The sequence below is a fragment of the Peromyscus californicus genome, unplaced genomic scaffold (assembly GCF_007827085.1).
Source record: "Peromyscus californicus insignis strain IS unplaced genomic scaffold, ASM782708v3 Scaffold_12__1_contigs__length_115047231, whole genome shotgun sequence".
NCBI lineage: Eukaryota > Metazoa > Chordata > Mammalia > Rodentia > Cricetidae > Peromyscus > Peromyscus californicus.
Window position 1 is genome coordinate 8,817,575 of NW_026294413.1, and position 19,398 is coordinate 8,836,972.

A 19,398-nucleotide genomic window follows, 5' to 3' on the forward strand; every position below is an offset into this window, starting at 1 on the left:
CAGCCTTCTCTCAGTTGTACTCAACTTAGTTTTTTTTCCCCAAAACAGAGGAATTAGAGCAAGTACATGGAAAGCATGTCTGCTGTGTCTCTCCATGCTGGAGGATGGGAACGCTGACCACCGATGGAACCATTTTATAGCAGTGTGGAGATAAAACAACTGAGAAACTAGAGGCCAGCCTAGAAGCTTTGATCAAGCCATTCAACTTGATCCTAAGAATTCAAATTTCTGTAGTATTCTATTGAATTTGTTTTGATTACAAGAAATTTTATTATCTTTCATGTTTTTGTTAGGCATAATCAGAAAATATTGCATCAGTTTTTCAACAAAATGACTAAACTTGGCTAACACAAGAATGCTTTTGTCCAAAAATCCATATTAAAAAATTAAAAAGGAAAACAATAAAATATATTAATAACTAAACAAGCATTTTGAATTTCTAGTGTAGGTTTCCATTCTCATTTTAAAGAAAGTAAGGATTATATGTTCTTTTAGTCATTTATTTTCAATCATTTCTATTCAGTTTTCTACCTTTGTATTAGCAGAGCACCTGTCAATTAGCTTCCAGGTGAATTAAGTTTATATATTCAAAGTGAAGGAGACCATGCATCCCATGTAATAATATGATGCCTGCACATTAAATGCCAGTATAATCAGTAGTGCTTGGTGTCATACTTATTTTCAAATCAATCTTTGTCATCCTAATGTACATTCTGCATTTACATGGCACTTGTACATTCTGCATTCACATAGGACATGTACATTCTATATTTACAAATAGTACATGCACATTCTGCATTTATATGTAGTATATACATATTTTGCATTTATATATAGTATGTGCACATTTTGCATTTACATAGTACACATACATTCTACATTTATATATAGTGTATTTACAGTCTTCATTTATATATAGTAAATGTACATTCTGCATTTACATAGTACACATACATTCTGCATTTGTGTGTAGTGCATTTACAGCCTACATTTATATATAGTACACATACATTGTGTTTTCTACATTAAGTGTCTCAGTCCTGCTCTTTCAACCCTCCTTTCTTCAAATGTCAAATAAAAACTAGCTCTGGAAGGTATTCCACAATAATAGTCACATTCCTTGCGCTTATTTGCTCTCAAATTGCTCCTTTTCATTGTGGTTTCTCTTCAAGGCATCATTTAGGACCTGTCTTCCAGTATTTGAAGATAATCAAAATCAATTGAATTACAGAAAAATCACTAACTCTCACATTAAATTGTCAATATTTGTCAAGAATGCAGCCCTATTGATTCTTTGTGTGTGTGTGTGCTCATACTTGCACATTTTCTGTTTCTACATTTCCTCAAATATCTGTCACAGGTGGCATTTGTCTAAGGCTCAGAAACAGCTTGAATCCAGGAAAGAAGAACAGAAAACCACAGTGGATTTTGTAAGGTAGTTAAGGTCGTCCAGCTCATCATTTTGGGATACTTAACCTCCTTCTTCTCTACTTGCATTCTCTGCCATCTTCATGACTTTATATTCAAATGCTCCTAAATGCTCTTTAATTTAAGATTTCAGACGTTTTCCTTCTAGTGCTTTCTGTAGGGTTGGATTTGTGGATAGATATTGTTTAAATCTGGTTTTGTCTTAGAATATTTTGTGTACTCCATCTATGGTGATTGAAAATTTTGCTGGGCATGTACTCATTCATAAGTGGATACTAGATGTAAGGCAAAGGATAACCAGACTGCAACCCACAGCTCCAAAGAAGCTAGGTAACAAGGAATACCCAAAGTGGTAAACATGGATCACCCTGGAAAGGGGAAGTAGATGAGATCTCCCACGAAAAATGGGGGTGAGGAGGCAATAGAGGCTAGGGAATGGGGGATGAAACATAAGGGAACTGTATGGTCAAGCTGGAACAGGGACAGAGTGGGAGAGCAATAAAAGAGGTATCTTGATAGAGGGAGACATCATGGGGATGGGGAGAAACCTGTTGCTAGGGAAGTTCCCAGGAATCCACAAGGATGATCCCAGCTTAGACTACTAGCAATAGTAGAGAGGATGCTTGAGCTGGCCTACTCTGGTAATCAGATTGGTGAATACCCTAACTGTCATCATAGAGCCTTCATCTAGTAACTGATGGAAGCAGATGCAGAGATCCACAGCCAAGTACCAGGCCAAGCTCCAGAAGTCCAGTCGAAGAGAGAGAAGAGGGATTCTATGAGCAAGGGCATCAAGATTATGATGGGGAAACTTACATATACAACGGAACCAAGCTAGTGGGAACTCATGAACTTTAGATCAACAGCTGTGGAGTCTGCATGGGACTGGTCTAGGCCATCTGCATAAGTGATACAGTTGTGTAACTTGGTCTGTTTAAGGGGCCCTAGCAGTGGGAATGCGATCTATCCCTGGTGCATAAACTGGCTTTTGGAGCCCATTAGATATGGTGGGACACCTTGAACAGCCTTGATGTGTGTGTGTGGGGGGGCTCAACTGTATATACCAGGCTTTGCTGACTACTTATGGGAGGCCTTACCTTTTTGGAGGAGGGGATGGGGGTGGGTTGAAGAGGTAGGCTTGGGTAGGGTGGGAGGAGGGATGAGAGGGGTATCTGTGGTTGATATGTAAAATGAATAAAAAAATTCTTAATTAAAAGATTTCAGGAGACCGTTTTGTTTCATGAAACTTGCCACATCACCAGCTAAAACAGTTTTTTTTTCCTTTGTGTGTGTAGTGTATGTGTATATGTGTGAGGGGAGAATGCATGTGTGTGTGTGGTGGGGGGTTGTGTGAGGAATCCGTGTGCATGTGGAATCCAGATGTCAACATTACTTCACTCCACCTTAAGTTTTTGAGAAGGGTTCTCTCATTTAATGTAGCTTACTTTTTCAGCTAGACTGACTGTGCATTGAGCCTCTATGATCTTTTGGTCTCTGCCTCCTCTCCCTCCTCCATGTAGGCTGAAGTTACAGGATCATACTACCACATTCAGCTTTTAAATGGGCACTTCAGACCCAAATTCCAATTCTTATTCTTACACAGTAAGCACTTTACTCTCTTACTCTCTGAGTCATAAGTCCAACCTGTTGGATTTTATACCATATACAAGCTAGAGAATTACTATATAAATTCGGAATCAGGGTAAAGGTTAAGAACACATAACACAAATAAGATAAACCGAGATGACACCAAGCAAGACCCCGACAACAACTGGCTGTGCCTCACCAGCTTGTGTTACTTCCTCAAAGCCTATTTGAAAATTCTTTTCCAGCCAAATTAAGATGACATGGTTGACTTAGTTGGACATGGCACATCCATTTCCAACATTTTTTTTTCAATGAATTATATGAGGCAGCATTTCAAAGGCCAAGTGAGGGAGATCCAACAGAATCATGGTAAGCATTTGAGGTTCTTATGGGAGAGAATATTTGCATCTCCTGCTTTGGCCACTACATTAGTGTCAAATTATCAATAAATATGTTCTAGTGGAATAACTACAGAAGCAAAAGCCATTCCCAGATGCTAGTGAAATTTGAATGGTGTGTGTGTGTATGTGTGTGTTTGTAAGAATGTGTAAGAATTCTGCCTCTAATCTGAAGGATTGATTCTTTAAAACAATTTATATGACTTTATTAGTCATTTCCTTCTAACATTTAAGGAACAAATGAAATTTGGCAAAACCTCCCCCAACTTCCTCTCTCAGTTTCCTATGGTTTTATCTCATTTGCTTGACAATGACTTTTAGTGTTGGGTAGGTAGGTGGGAGGGAGTTCTGACTGGGTCCAAGAGGAGGCAACTCCTAAAGCTAAGAATAGACTCAAGTAAGGAGAGAGTCACCACTTCCAGTATAGTTTACCGCATCCATGTCATGTTAGAGATGATCAAAACAAAAACACCCTGTCCAAAAAAAAAAAAAAGAAAAAAATGCGACTGATGCCTGTTGGCACTTCGACACTAGGAGTAGTAATCTAGGATGAGACTTCCTTTGTGTTGTTTATTTCCAGAAAGCAATATTAATCCTTTGGAAGGGAACTTCATGGTGGCAAGAAAGTAAAGATGAAGAGATAGGATAATAGATATGCTTTATGTTGATTTCCATATAAAATATATTTAAAGTGAAATTACACTGCATCATTCCTAATTACTACTTTGCAACTGTTTATTGCATCTAACTGTAATTGGTTGAGGCTAAAAACAAGAGGGGGTCTCTTCTATAATTGAAAATCCATAAGCAAATGTCATCATGGCTTCATGGAGGTTTGATTGCTAATGCATGGAGAAATGCCCTGTTTTATAAGTGATGGTAAATACATTGTAAGATAGCAACACCAGATCCTGGAGATACTTCAGAAGTGATGATATCCTCTAGCACAGAAGAGGCAAGGAGTTCTTTCCACACTTGTGATTTTAGCTGACCACTGATTGCCTCAGAAGCAGAGTGACTGGGGACAAACTAGAGATGGAAAAGCTGTGCAAAGTGCAACCAATAGACAACCCAAGCTGTAACGTGTTCTGTAAACCATACCTGCCACGCGGAATGAGCAATTATGCTATTGCAGAAATGATAAATAATGCTTTGCTATCTTCACTGGGAAAATGAAGTGTGTGCTGCCCCTCAAATTGCTAAAGGTGAAACCTGCTTCCTGGGGCCCATCTGTCAGAAGGGACATGATCTGACAAGATAATTTTTCTTAAAGCATTGCTTGCTTGGGTCTATGGAATAAAAACAGGCAGTTTATAAAATTTATCCATACTCCTTGTGATTCAGTAGTGGAAAATTAAATCCTAATTAAAACTCTATGGAAGATGTGTTATACCATCATGTTTTTGAGTGTAATTAATTATGACTGAGATTCTTAGCATCTTTAAATTGACAAAAATTGTATTTTATAGTTTATTTCAATGGAAATTAAAATATAGAATATCAAAAAAGATAGTGTACCAAATTACTATATTTGTGTATTTCATCAGCTGAAAAGTCTTTAAAGCTCCCAGTAAGCAGAAGTTTCCAATCACCTACTAGTTTTACAAATTTACTACAATAAGGGTCACATACTAGAAGAAAATAATCCACCAACCTTCTTTCCACACACAACCCATCTAAGTTAGACCACTTTAGTCTAACACCACAACAACCAGCCATTCCTTCCAGACACACCCAGGAGTCTAGACTCAATGGATGTAAGACTTTAGTAAAGACCTTCTGAGCAGATTCGAGGGGCCAGTCCCTAACACAGCATATGGCCAACGAGCATGACCAGACCTCTAAGACCATTCTCTCCTCCTTTGTACATGACCTATGAAGATAGTGCTCATTTTAAAGCAAATTTTAGAGAGTTGTTTTTCATTTTTATGTGTGTATGTATGTGTGTGGGGAGTATGTGAGAGTGTTTATGGTGGGTAGGGTGGGGGACTGGGTTGTGTGTATGTAGGTGGGTGGTGTGTGTGTGTCTAGTGAGTGGGTTACAGAAAGTCTAGCATGAAATTACACAAATTTAGGTTTACTTGTTCTTTTCCACTGAACTCACTGATGGTTCTAATTTTTATTGCTGATAGAGGAGATAGGTTACTTTGTTTCTTGCACTGAATTTGAGTTTGTACTATACATTAAATACTGTGACTTTTAATTATAGCTGTTTCTTAAAACAACTTCATTATGCATCAATTGTCTTGTCAACTAAACTATTATCTAATCAAGGGAAATTTCCCAATGATGTTTCATAAGGGCTTTACAAATGTTGGAGAAACATTTGTATCCTAACCAACATAAATTCTAAGGCACTATGCACTCTTTTCTCTAAAAATGAAAATATATTATCAAAGGTAATAAAATAGAAAACTTGATGTGAATGGGGAACAATTTCAATGCCTGGTATTAGTAAACTTGTATTTGAGAATATCCTGGATTATATGAACCTATCCATCTAAATTCTCACTGGACAGTGCTCTATTGTCAAGAATCACACTGATGTCTGATCTCAGAAGTACATGCTTAATATCAGAAGGTTAATTTCTGGACATAATATTGTAGTAATAAAAACTGAAGCTCTGGATTAGCTACAAATGCAGAGTTTTTAATGACGGGGATTATAAGTCTGTATTTATGTTAAATATAAGTACACCTTTGTTGGAAGACAATTCTCTGTGTATAATTGGCATTTCTGCAAGTATCTTCCTGAACAATGAACTTAGCTTTTGTCATAAAATATGTGGACACCTTAAACTTAGCATCTCTTTGCTCCTTTTCAACCTGTTGTATCTGCATGTGGCACCTGCCCCCCCTCAGATCGACTTGTATGAATTGGAACTTGAACAGTTCATGCATCAGTGCTGTTGCTCTGGGTCCTGCTACAGTGAGATGATTGTGATGATTTTTCATCATCTAGAAAAGAAAAACAAAACAATAAAACTTGTACTCCAAAGGATTCTGGAAGTATGTCATGCTAGAAATCATGTGAGTAGTCAGAGAAGTAAAAGTTGTGGAAGGTTTCAGTTAAAGGGTTGAGTATTTGTTAGAACCAAGGACCTTTCGCACCTGATTTAAATTTTGTTATAGGCATTAAACTTCTTGAGGCAAATGACTAAATTAACTGCATTGGTGAGAAACCTGCAGTACTATCCCCATATGTGCAGTTTCATTTTTCATGGTTCTGGTTACATGGTTATCTGTGATGGAACACTCTATTGTACTTTTCACAGTTTTTAGAATTAAGTATGGTATTTGAATTTAAATGAATTAATTGACTTAGAGTATTTGAAACTACTGAGTACATGATAGCTGTGGCAGGAATTAGTTAATCTGAAAATAACCAGTGAATTATATCACTAAGTTAATCACAAAACAAATATTTACATTTTAAGATATATCCTATTTCAAATAATATATGCCCTTTAGTGCATGTAAATATGAAGCCTTTAACAATTAAAATGAAGTTATTGAGGCTATGAATGAATTCAGATCACATACAAATGAAATAACACTAGTTTAAAAGTAAATAAACAGCATACTGCTAGTGATTAGCATGTGAAAAGTAAATTTGATCCACGGTTACCAGTTCATTATCTCTTTGCATAAATGACAGTGTGCTTACTGATATGTAAAGGGTGAATCAGAACAAATGACAATGAGTCCATTTGGCATTTTGTTTATTTTCTAAGTGAAGAGTGAGTTAGTTTTAGGGAATTAACATTTTAAGGAATTTTATTTACATTTCCCTTTATAAAGTCATTTTTATGATTTAATAAAATATTTTTCTTTTTTTAAAAATAGATTTATTTTATACAATATATTCTGATCACATTTTTTCTTCCCCTACCCCTCCCAGTTCCTGCCCACCTCCCTTCTCATGTGGAACCACTTCCTTTCTGTCTTTCCTTAGAAAAGAATCAGGCATTGGGAAAAAAGTGAATGACTAAATAAACTTTTCTGACTTAACATTTTGAGACAATGAGCCTGAAAAATACTGGTGATTTGGTTTGTGAAGGCCCCCTACTACTGGGCCTGGAGCCTGCCCTTGATGTTCTGTGGGATGTTCTGTATGGCAAATGTGTTGCTCTGATTGGTTAGTGAAAAAACACTGATTGGCCAGTAGTCAGGCAGGAGGAAGTATAGGCGGGACAAGGAGGAGAAGAATTCTGGGAAGTGGAAAGCTGAGTCAGAGACACTGCCAGCTGCCGCCATGACAAACAGCATGTGAAGATGCCGGTAAGCCATGAGCCATGTGGCAAGGTATAGATTTATAGAAATAGATTAATTTAAGATATAAGAACAGTTAGCAAGAAGCCTGGTACGGCCATACAGTTTGTAAGCAATATAAGTCTCTGTGTTTACTTGGTTGGGTCTGACGGCTGTGGGACTGGAGGGTGAGAGAGATTTGTCCTGACTATGGGCCAGGCAGGAAAACTATACCTACATTGATGGGTTTCTTAGCCCAGTGAGTCTCCCTTAGAGAAGACTAGTTTTTCATTTGTAAGTAGCTGTTGTATTTGAGATAGCTTTGGGGTGTTAGTATAGGGGTGTGTGTCTATTTCTCCTTTCAGCTCTAGGACCCCATCTGGTGGAGATCCATTCAAGCTCTGCTGTGTCTAGAAGACCTTAGTCCTTGGTGTCCTCCATCCTCTCTGCTCTTACAATTTTTCTATCTCCTTTTCCTCAGAGTTCTCTCAGCCCTGAGGGGAGGCATTTGATGGGGACAACCCATTCAGGGCTGAGTGTTCCTAGGTCTCTCATTCTTTGTACATTATCCAGATCTGGGTCTCTGTATTTGTTCCCTCTGCTTCAGGAGGAAGCTTTTCTGATGGTGGCTGAGCAAGGCATGGATTTGTGACTATAGCAAATGTCATTAGGAGTCTTTTTTCTTTTCTTTTCTGCATTCCTTTAGCAGAACAGTAGTATTTGGATTTCCCCTAGGTCCTTGGCCCATCTAGTCTCAGGTTCTCGGCTACCTAAGTAGCATTGTATATGGGTTCTGTCTCGTGTAGTGGACCGAAAGTCAAACCAGGTATTGGTTGGTTATTCCCCTAAACTGTGTTTCTCTATTGAGCTAGTGCATCTTGCAGACAGGTCACCATTGTGGACTGAAGGATTTGAAACTGGGTTCGTGTTTGCCTTTCTCCCTCAGTGGCATGCAGAGTGACTTCTACTACCATGAATACTAGTTCATAGGGGTGAAGGCTCAAGGTAGGCACATCTGATTTTTCCACGTTTAATGAGCTGTGTGTGTGTTGTCTTCAAGAATATGGCCTTACCATAAGTTTGTGAAGACCCACCAGCACCCTTGGCAACAGCTTGGGTTATTTGGGGGTATCCATGGAACCCCTTTGGCCAACATGTTAATTAGATATAAACCATTCTTGGTAACAGAAGCTTCACTGGTGACAAGAGATATTCAGCCAAGGCTCTGTCTTCCTGTTATTTCACAATTTCATTTAAATCACCTTCATATATGTATATATCATAGGAATCTTCTACTATATTAAGTTCCTGTACTACCACACTTTTAGCTGTCTTTCCCAATATTCCCCCACTCATCTACCCTCACCCCCATTTGATCTTCCCATTCCTGTACTCCACATTATCCATCTATAACTATTTATTTTATTTTCCCTTCATAAGAAGATTCATATCTCCCTGCTGGTATCTTATTCTCTACCTAACCTCTGTGGTTATACAGATTGCAGCTTGTTTACCAATGACTTAACAACTAAGATGTACATATAAGCAAATAGAAAATATAAGCCATATTTGTCTTTCTGGGTCTGAGTTATTTCACTTAGGATTTTTTTAATTCCCTCCAATTACCTAAGAATTTCATTTTTTGAATGGTTGAGTAATATTCAATTGTATAAATGTACCATGTTTTCTTTATCAATTCATCTACTGATGTTCATCTAGGTTGTTTTCTGTTTCTGAGTATTATAGACCAGCAATGAACACGGTTGAGCAAGTGTCTCTGTAGTATGATGAAGCATCCTTTGCTTATGTGCTTTAGAGTGGTATAGCTGGGTCTTTAAGTAGATTGGTTCTGGTCTTTCTGATTAACTGCCACATTGATTTCTATAGTGGCTGTACAAGTTTGCATTCCCACCAGCAAGGGATGAGTGTCTTCCTTACTTCATATCCTTACCAGCATGAGCTGTCATTTGTTTTATTGCTCGTGGCAATTCTGACTGGCATAAAATGAAATCTCAAAGTAGTTTTGATTTGCATTTCCCTGATGACTAAAGAGTTGAACATATTTTAAGTGCTTTTCAGTCATTTGAGTTTCCTCTTTTGAGAATTCTGTTTCTATCCATACTCAATTCTTAAATTGAGTTATTTTTCTGAATGCCCAGTTTAATCAAATACTTTTTGTAACATGAATCTTAAAAGTTCTTATTAATAAAATAAACCTGAGGCCAGTTATTGGAGTGAACACTGGAAGATCAGAGAGCCAGAACAAGCCACAGCTAACCTCACCTGGCCAACTTCTCAGCTGGTCTTGTTTCCTCAGACTGGAAGCTTCTGTGTCCTCATCCCAATGGCTCTTAGCTGAACTGCTTCTAGAAGTCTGAATGCTTAACCAGGCCAAATGCTTAACCAGCTAATGCCTCTAGTTTCTGGTCCTCACGCCTTATATACCTTTCTGCTTTCTACCACCACTCCCTGGGATTAAAGGCTTGCTTTCTGGGATTAAAGGCATGATGAGTCACCATGCCTGTCTGTATCCTTGAACACATGGATTTCTGCCTCTGGAATGCTAGGATTAAAGGCGTGTACCACCACTGCCTATCCTTTATGTTTAATATTGTGGCTGCTCTGTCTCTGACCCCAGATAAGTTTATTAGCATGCACAATATTTGGGGGAATACAATACCACAACTTTTTAATGTATATATGACCAAATTGATTTTTGGATACTTGAAATGTGAGCCAATATAGACGGAAGGTTAAACTTTATAAATTTTTTGATTGTTTATTTTTTAAATGTGTATGAGTGTTTCTGTGCATGTGTGTAAGTATACCATGTGCACAGAGTACTCTGAGAGACCAGGAGAGAGTATTGGATTCATTAGGGCTAGTCACAGACGCTTGTAAACTGAAGTAAACAGAAACAGAGTCCTCTACAAAAGGAGCCAGTGCTCTTAACTAATGCTCCATAATACCAGTAATAGAGGCTATGAATCATGTCATTGAAATTTCATTAATAACTAATATTTTGTGAAGACATATTTATTGCCTAATATTATCCATCTTTTTTTTCTACATAATTTTCTTGAATTGTGTAGGCCTAGTGTCAATATCATCATAAAACACATGAATATTAAACTCCAATTAGCTGAGTTCTTTGTTCATATGTTTTTTTTTTTTTAAAGATTACCTGATTACCTATTGTAGAGTTATTTAATTTGTCAGTACCATCTATATTAATCTTTAAAAATCACCAAACTCCAGCTGGTTATGGTAGTTCAAGCTTGTAGTCCCAGCAAGTGTGACATAATTGTAGGTGGTATCTGAAGTTAGAGGCCATCCTGATCTGCATGAGCTCTGGTCCCCAAAAACGCAAATAAGAAAAATTGGTAACATGAACCATGAACTATATCTTGTGAAAGCAAAGGGGAAAATTCAAGAAAGAAGAATTTGAATGTTCTGGGTTTTATCATTGGTTTTTACCATTTCAAGTGAACACTGCGGTCCTTGTTCCTGCCATTGGTACTTGGAGGCATTAACTGTTTGATGCTTAGTTTTCTAAGGTCTCCAGGATCATAAAGAATGACCAAAATTAGGCCTTTGGTGGCTTGGGTTTAAAGTTACATAAATATTTGCTATCACTTCCTACTTTCCTCATGGCAGTGTGTCTTTATATTATCTATGGCCATCACTGGAGGGAAAGAGCAGTACATCAACTTGGCTTGAAGAAGCATAACAATAAAAGAAGACAGTCATTTATGGAAAAAATTATTTTCCTTAGTTCTTGCAGTTCTCTGTCTAAAATTGAAGCCCCATTAAATTTTCCCTTTTCAGAGCAGGAAAAATGGCTTCCCCAAGGAAGAGCTCTCAAATTGATTATCCAATGCAAAATGTTAGCCCTGAAATCATATACGTACAAATAACCTTATATGGCCTGAGAAGGTTAAATTTATATAATTTAGGAATACATATGTGTATGTAACCGCAATTTAAAAATAGAGTCCATGAACTTGAGAGAGAGTAAGAGATGCATATGTGAAGTATTGCAGGAGGGAAGAGCGGGGGAAATGATGTCATTATACTTAGTTTAGAGTTTAAAATACAGTTTAAAAATTGTTTTAAGACATTTGAAAATTTTATCTTAAATACACAAGTTACTTGGTATGTTAGATAGTTTTATGTCATCACGACACAAACTAGAGTTATCTAAAAGAAGGCAACCTCAATTGAGAACATACCTCCATAAGATTAAGCTATAAGGCATTTTCTTAATTAGTGATTGATAGGGAAGGCCCTAGCCCATTGTAGGTAATGCTATCATTGAGCTGGTTATCCTGGGTTCTATAAGAAGGGAGGTTGAGCAAGCCATGGGAGCAATTCAGTAAACAGCACTCCTCCATGGCCTGTGCATCATCAGCTCCTGTCTCCAAATTCATGCCTTGTTTGAGTTCCTGTCTTGACTTCCATGATGAGCAGCCATATAGAAATGTAGGATAAATAAAGTCTTTCCTCCCAAACTTGCTTTGTGATCATGGTGTTTCATTGTAGTATCAGAAACCCTAACTAGGACATTGTAGATTAATTTGTAAATGGTCTTATTAAATAAAAAAACATGGAGCCAGATATAGGGTTGAAAACCTGAGAGATCAGGGAAATAGGGAAAGCTACAGCTAACCTTACCTCACCAACTCTGCAGCTTCCAAAAATGTAAGATTCTTCCTGTCTACCCATGCCTATATGCCTTACTGTTCTGCCATCTGATTTGCTCTCTTTGTCCGGCTATATCATTTCCTCTTCCTGCCCAGCTCTGTCACTTCCTGTCTGTCTGTATACACCTCCAGACCTCCATGGTTAACCAGTGTTGGAATTTAAGGTATGTGCTGCCATGCCTGTTTCTGTTCCCAGTGTGACCTTGAACTCACATAGATCCAGACAGATCCCTGCCTGCCAAGTGATAGGATTAAAGGCGTGTGCTTACATTTCATGACTTTTGTGTTTACTTATAATGACTGACTTTTTACTCTGATCTCCAGGCAAGTTTTATTTATTAAAGTACAAGTAAAATATGGTGATATTTTAGCATTTCAGCACAAATAAAATATCACCACAGGACACTTGGTAAGAATCAGGAAAGAACAAAACTAAAGCTGAAAAGAATAGAGCTATTATTCTTAGTTTTGATGTATAACATATATTTAACAAGTTTCATTATTTCACAAGGTAAGAGTGCCCTTACAATCTCCAGAGACATCTTAAATGTTACCCACTGTTGAACTATAGCCAATACAGATCAATATATAAATAGTAATATATTTTTAATTTAAATGCATATATGTATATAATTCCTGTAGGTTGGGTAGAAATTTTATAAATCCTAGAAAAGGGTAGTGATTATAGTCATTGTTACTAACAACCACTGTACTTCACAGAACTCTATGAAAACATATACATAGCAAAAGTTCATATTGTCATTATTACTAAGGCAAAGGAAAAGATAAACGACTTCTGGAAAGATTAAGAGAACGATGAGCTGCAGGATTGTAGTAAGAATTCAGCTGAACATGGTAAAGCTGTACCTGAAAGAACCAAGGAATTCATCCAGAGGATTAAGCCAAATCTCAGGGAGTATTTGGTGTTATTTGGTTTTTAATATATCAGCTGTTTTCTGCTATGAATTTAATGTGTACTCATCACTTCCCCCAAGAACTTTCAACATTTTTACCTGAAATACTCCTCAAGCATTCTAGGCCAAAAGGGCAGTCTCCTGAATTAAGGTAAACACCCTTTGGGAGACACCACCTAGGTGACACTATGTTAGGTGCATAGCTTTGTTTCTTGTGCAAATGAAGCTCAGATCCCCCCTTTCCCTCACAGTCTGAATGGCATTCCAGAGCCATTGACTCAAAACAAAAGGTTTTTTTGCATACCAAGTGCAGTACAGCTATGAGTCAGGTTTCCAAGCTCCCAACAGAGTTAACCAGCCCTGTCAGTATAAGGCAACATAGAAACAGAGAGGCAGTTACATTCTAGTGCCTTATAGACTGTTTTACCTAAAAACCTCTAAGATTGTTTGAGCACGTTTATGATAGACTTGTAACATTTCGCCTAACCACTTGTAAGACTATATTTTGAACACATAAATTAACTTTTTGACTTTCTGGCCTTATCTGACCCCACCTCTTTTATTCACTTCCCTGTTGGTTTGCAAATGAAGCTGACTCACTGCTCTTGTGGGGACCTTGGAAGCCTTGCATTGGATTGTGAGAGTTACTGCTTGTAGGGGTAAACTGCTTCTAGGACAGGAAGGAAAGGAACCAAGATGGAGAGAAATGAAGATGAGGATGAGGCAAAAAGAGCTTAGTTAGAATTAGGATAGGCCAGGAGAAAAAGGGACAGAGAAAAGCTAAGTATGAGTACAGAACTGAAGCTGTGTAGATAGAATTTAATCTCAGAGGAATAAATTGGATGGATGAAAGAGCTCAGTGTACTTAGATTGATTCCCTCAGAGTATTCTCTCCATTAGTAGTGTCTCTTCTGGGCCCCTGGGAAGGAAACTAAAGAAGCTGGACCTCAATAATTTCTGAAAGAGTCAGAGATTGTGCGTATGTGAGAGAGAGACAGAGACAAGGAGAGTCTCTCTCTCTCTCTCTCTCTCTCTCTCTCTCTCTCTCACATACACACACACACACAGAGAGAGAGAGAGAGAGAGAGAGAGAGAGAGAGAGAGAGAGAGAGAGAGAGAGGGAGAGAGAGGAATGAATATCTCAAGTAGAACATTTGAGACTTTCTTGTGGTGTGAAATGTAGTGACATTTCAGAGCCTAAATTTAGATTATTTAATTACAATTGGAACTGGGTCTTTCTCTGTGAAAAAAGACAAAAGCAAGTATGAGAAATAGCATTCTCTAGGTACCAAAGCTAGATGATGCTTGAGCCCATTTTGTTAAACATGTGCAGCAATTTTATAGCGTTCTTGTGTTCCTATGCTTTTCTTGAATGTGTTATCTGATTTGTCTAAATATTCAATCACTTTTGAAATAAGAGCATCTCTGGTATTACATACCAAAGAATATAGATTGCATATTTATGCACACATACTCATGCATTGTATCACTTGTATTTTCATTATATTTCCTAATATTTTATCTATTTTCTTCTTTTATTTCCTTTGAGAAAGTTAGTCTCTGAATATAACCTCATATATGCCATTTTAGCACTGCTATGTTATATATTTTAATGTTAAGACATTTAATACACAAGTTACACTTTCCTGTGACCTAGATTCACCATCTTCTGCCACATTTCTCCAAATGAGCACACTGTAGGGCTGAGCATCTGAGTGATAACATACAATCTCCTCTATGCAAGGCATTTAGCATTATCAACAAAGTCATCAATCTCGACTTTCAGAAGTTTAAAACTACGCTCCCTGAAATATATTAGAGGAAAACTGGATGTCAATGTTATATAAAATCCCCCTTGATGTTTCACTCTAAATTAAACACGTAATGTATATCAGCAGCTATAAATTATGGCACAGTCATTTTTATATTTCTAGTTTTTTCCTGCATAATTTTTCTACACATCTAGAATTTTCTATGCTTCATTATATGCCTTTAGAACATACTGTAGTATAGTTTGTATAAGGAAACAACAAATAACAGTTTATCTGAGGGATAAAATGACCTGTGGAGATCCCTACTTCTTACTTTTCTATCACCACTGCTCTAGATCACTCTATTTTACACAGGTCAAAAACAAATTTTTAGTTTTATAATTTTTATCATCTAGTGTGCATGTGTTATTGCAAGAGAAGTTTGCCCAAAAAAGTTTAGGAGAGGTTTAATACTCCATGAATTGTACTCCTTCTTGGGGTATTAAAGGGAAAAATTACTGATATTTTTAAGACTGTAAAAAGGTGTGTGTGTGTGTGTGTGTGTGTGTGTGTGTATGTGTGTGTGCATGTATGTGTGTGCATGTATGTGTGCTGTTCTTACCACCATCAATGGAAATTATTTTTCTGAACAATAATTTTAGCATCTAAGACTCTATACTTCAATATTGCTTCCTAGATACATTTGCATTAAAAGCAGGGAATACTTAACTTGTTGAAGTCAACAAAAGATCAACCTTACTAGTAATCAGAGTGAAACAGGATTACTCAGGGCAAGCTCTTTCTGTGGTCAATAGGAATTCATCTTTTCATGGTACTTGTGCTAACTGAGTATCTGTGGAGATGGAGCATGTTGGCAGTTCCTACTTGTTACCTCATCATCCCACACAGTGTTAGAAAAGCAGACTTCCCCTTTTGTAGTTTGGGTAATCAATACATTTGGTGTTATATCTGTTACAATTCTAGCATCATTTCATTTATAAAGCTCCTATGATCTATAAAATTTACCATGATACTATGCCTCAAATTGTCAGGACAAAAATGGGACCAGGCTCTGGCAAGCCTCGGATTTAGGACTGAAGAGTTTACTTTTGCTTGCTTTGATGGTGAGCTGTGTGATGGTGAGCTTGGAAAGCCACATTAATTATCTGAGTGTTTCTTTCAACTTGAGATGGAGGTAATCATATGCAAAAGACTGTTTGACAGGTTTGCTTACGTGGTCTTTTAAGGGAGTAATTGTTGTTAGTGCCACGTCAGGTTGTTGCCCACAGTTAAAGAAGTATCTGGTAAACTTGTGAAACAGTGAGTTGATCAGACCAACAGATACTACCATCATTTATTGCTTTTTATAAGCTGTTGGAATCAGGTTGCCTTATCCACAGGCTTTGTGTTCTCTTGCCCTCTCCAACACAGTGGCTTTAGGAAAAAAAAAAATAAGATAAAGAAGGAGGAAGAGGAAGGCAAGGAGGAGAAGTCAACAACAAACAGTGACACCAAAGGGAGATGATTTCTTAAAGAGACTTTCTGGTTGGCAGGGGCTCTGGCGAGGGAAGCAGTTCCCAATGCAATCCGTTGGGCTGATAAAACAGGTGATGTGGAGAGAGAGATTTCAACAACTTGGCACACTAACGGTGTGGATAGGGCACCTCCAATGGACTGTTAGATCCTTCCCACTGCTCCACCAGCTGCTCTGGGAAATCCAGTATCAGTTGGATCCATCTCCTCAACTTGCCACCTACACGGCTTTCCTAGGAAATCTGCCCTATGCTGTGACAAAAGACTCCATCAAGGGATCATTTAGGGGACTACATATCAGCTCTATATGCTTACCACATGAACCTGCTTTGCTTATGTTGAGGTTAAGGATCTGGATTTCCATTTGTTAGTACCCTGAGTTTCAGTAAAGAGACTGGGTAGCAGGAGAAGTCAGGTGGCTGCCCATAAAGCACAGAGTAAATATAAGGGTAATCATTCTTTTGACAGAAAAGAAATCGAAAATCATCACAGACAATCACAAGATTAGCCATTTTTCTCAGATACCCTTGAAGGCTACCCCTCTTGAAAGGGTGATGACAGAATTGGAGACAAGTATCAATATCTTTATCATTCAGAATGGCATCTAGATGGATACCAGGATGACTATTAAGACAGCTCATGTTGGGATATGGATCACTACAGGAGAAGAGACAGGTCCTAACTATGACTGAGGCGGTGGGGTCTATTACAGACTATGACTTCAGGATAGACAGGGCCCGATGAGCATTTCACCCAGAGAGGAGATGAGAACTGGTGTGAAGACATAACACTCAGAACAATCATGGAGCTCCAGAGATGATTACTACTCTAGACATAATTACAAGCATAATGATAGAGCTCCACAATGATCTAAAACCTTGGCATACTCCTAAGGAAAATGGTTCTGTGAGCTCCTCTCTCTCCAGTCAAATGGTTTTCCTCTTCGCAGGGGAAAAGCCTTGTGACACAACTTCTAGATGAAGAGATGAAGAGGAACAGTGACTGATACAGTAGCAGAAGTAGCAGCATTAACTGGCTGTGCCATAACTAGACTGGTAGCTGGAATGGTGAGGAAAAGTGAGTTCAGACTTGGATCTCATCTAGAAATGAAATGCCAGAAGGATAGGGAACAGTCTTTAGAAAATGCAGTACTCAGTATAGATGAAGACTGCCACTCTCCATTTTCCAAGGCTCATAATCTGATCCAATTCTAAAGGTAACTTCACCCCTACCCCCACCCCTGCCATCAAAGGATGCTCTACAAGTCCTACTGGGTCTTAGTTATCAAATAAAAAGCAGGGCTTCCCTACAAACCTTGGGAAAGGCACGCCAGTTCAGCCATCTGAGGAATGACCAGGAGAGGCAGGGAACAATAACTGTTAGATGGAGCTGGACAGGAGAGATAACCAAAGGGAAAGACTGCAGATCTGCACCTAGACTAAACCCGGTGGGACTCCAGCTCTATGCTCAGTTCTGCCAGCAAGTATGCTTTTCTCTCCATAGACGTTGAGGTAAGAATGAGGGAGAAGTCTACAAGGGGTAGGTCTCTATAGGCTGACCATTCCCCATCCCTCTCCACAACAGAACAGTCAAGAGCAAATCAACACTTTATACAGACAGACAAATTGAAACACCATCTCCTCACAAAAGAAAGAAAGGCTGGAATTATAGAATGAAGGTGTAAGGACCTGGAAGGACTTTTCAGAAGGGTAGGCTGTGAAAGTCCATCTTCCATCCCATAGATTGCTGTAGAAATGGAAGAATAGAGAGGATGAGTGAATTGTTTTGGGAGACAGTTCCAGAAGCCAACAGAGCATGAGCTCCATAGACCTCTAGCTTGCCACTCAACCACAATCAGTTATTAGTAACCAGTTTAAATATTTGTAGGAATAAAGGTAAGACTGCTCTGTCCCCCAGAAAATCTTAGCATTATGCCAAGGGGTCTGCAATTCCAATATTGAAAACTTCAAGGGCTTCCTAGTTTTCAAATGTTCTCTGGTAGAATTCAAATGTCTATTAGGAGAATTGTGTTTATTTTTATCACATTGCTTTCCACAGATGCTACTCAATCAAAGAGAGCTATAGGAGGGAGGAAACAATGTGTAACCATGGTTAAACATCCTAAGAAATCTTGTGCAAAATCACACTCATGAAACCCTTGAGATGCCTACCAACCGTTGGTCCCAGTCTTACTCATACTCACATTCCATCTTACATTTAGTAAGACATACTTAGTACTTCTCAAATGTAGAGCATATTCTTCCATGTCTGTTGTTTTTATCCCATGCTGTGAATAACTACCTGTTATATTATCTTTATCTTACCAACTGATAATGATTTTATAATTTTAATTAAGTCTATAAAAGTTTTAATTAGTATCTAAACTTTTTAGTAATGTTATATTCCTTTATGACAATGACCCCTTTTCATGTCACTGCTTTGCATGTGAAATTATTTTTTTTGTAAGATGGGGCACTGACTGCACTGTCTAGGAGTGCTGTAAGGATGAATGCATACAAAATGCATAGAACGTTTCTGGCAAGTGAATGTTATATATTCCATTATTTTTGTTATAGCACAGATCAACAACATAACGATATTTTCCATTAACCGTGAGAAAAGGATGCTGTAAACATCATTCTATCATCTATATTATATATGCCTGTCATAATGTATGGCAGAAGTCAGGTGATTCCATTCTGTCATTGATAAAAGGCTGAATTCAATCAGAAGAGTGATAATGCTTCTTACCTACAAGGGTATCTTTAGAATTATTTGGAAGGCATAAAGCCACAATGATAGTGTGACACTCCATAGGAAGCTATGTATGTTC

At 38.0% G+C, this 19,398-nt stretch overlaps 1 protein-coding gene across 2 annotated transcripts in view; it reads right to left on the minus strand.

Moving 5' to 3' along the window:
* The window catches only part of Gpc5 (glypican 5), a 1,304,512-nt gene that overhangs the window by 218,907 nt on the left and 1,066,207 nt on the right, over positions 1 to 19,398 (minus strand). The window contains exon 8 of one of the 2 annotated variants that reach the window (XM_052732499.1): positions 6,292 to 6,371. The exons of the other annotated variant lie outside the window; for it this stretch is intronic. Within the exon in view, the coding sequence (XP_052588459.1) occupies positions 6,307 to 6,371 (65 nt within the window). The 3' untranslated portion in view covers positions 6,292 to 6,306. Of the gene's footprint in view, positions 1 to 6,291; positions 6,372 to 19,398 lie in introns of those variants that run through there. 2 annotated transcript variants of the gene reach the window in all.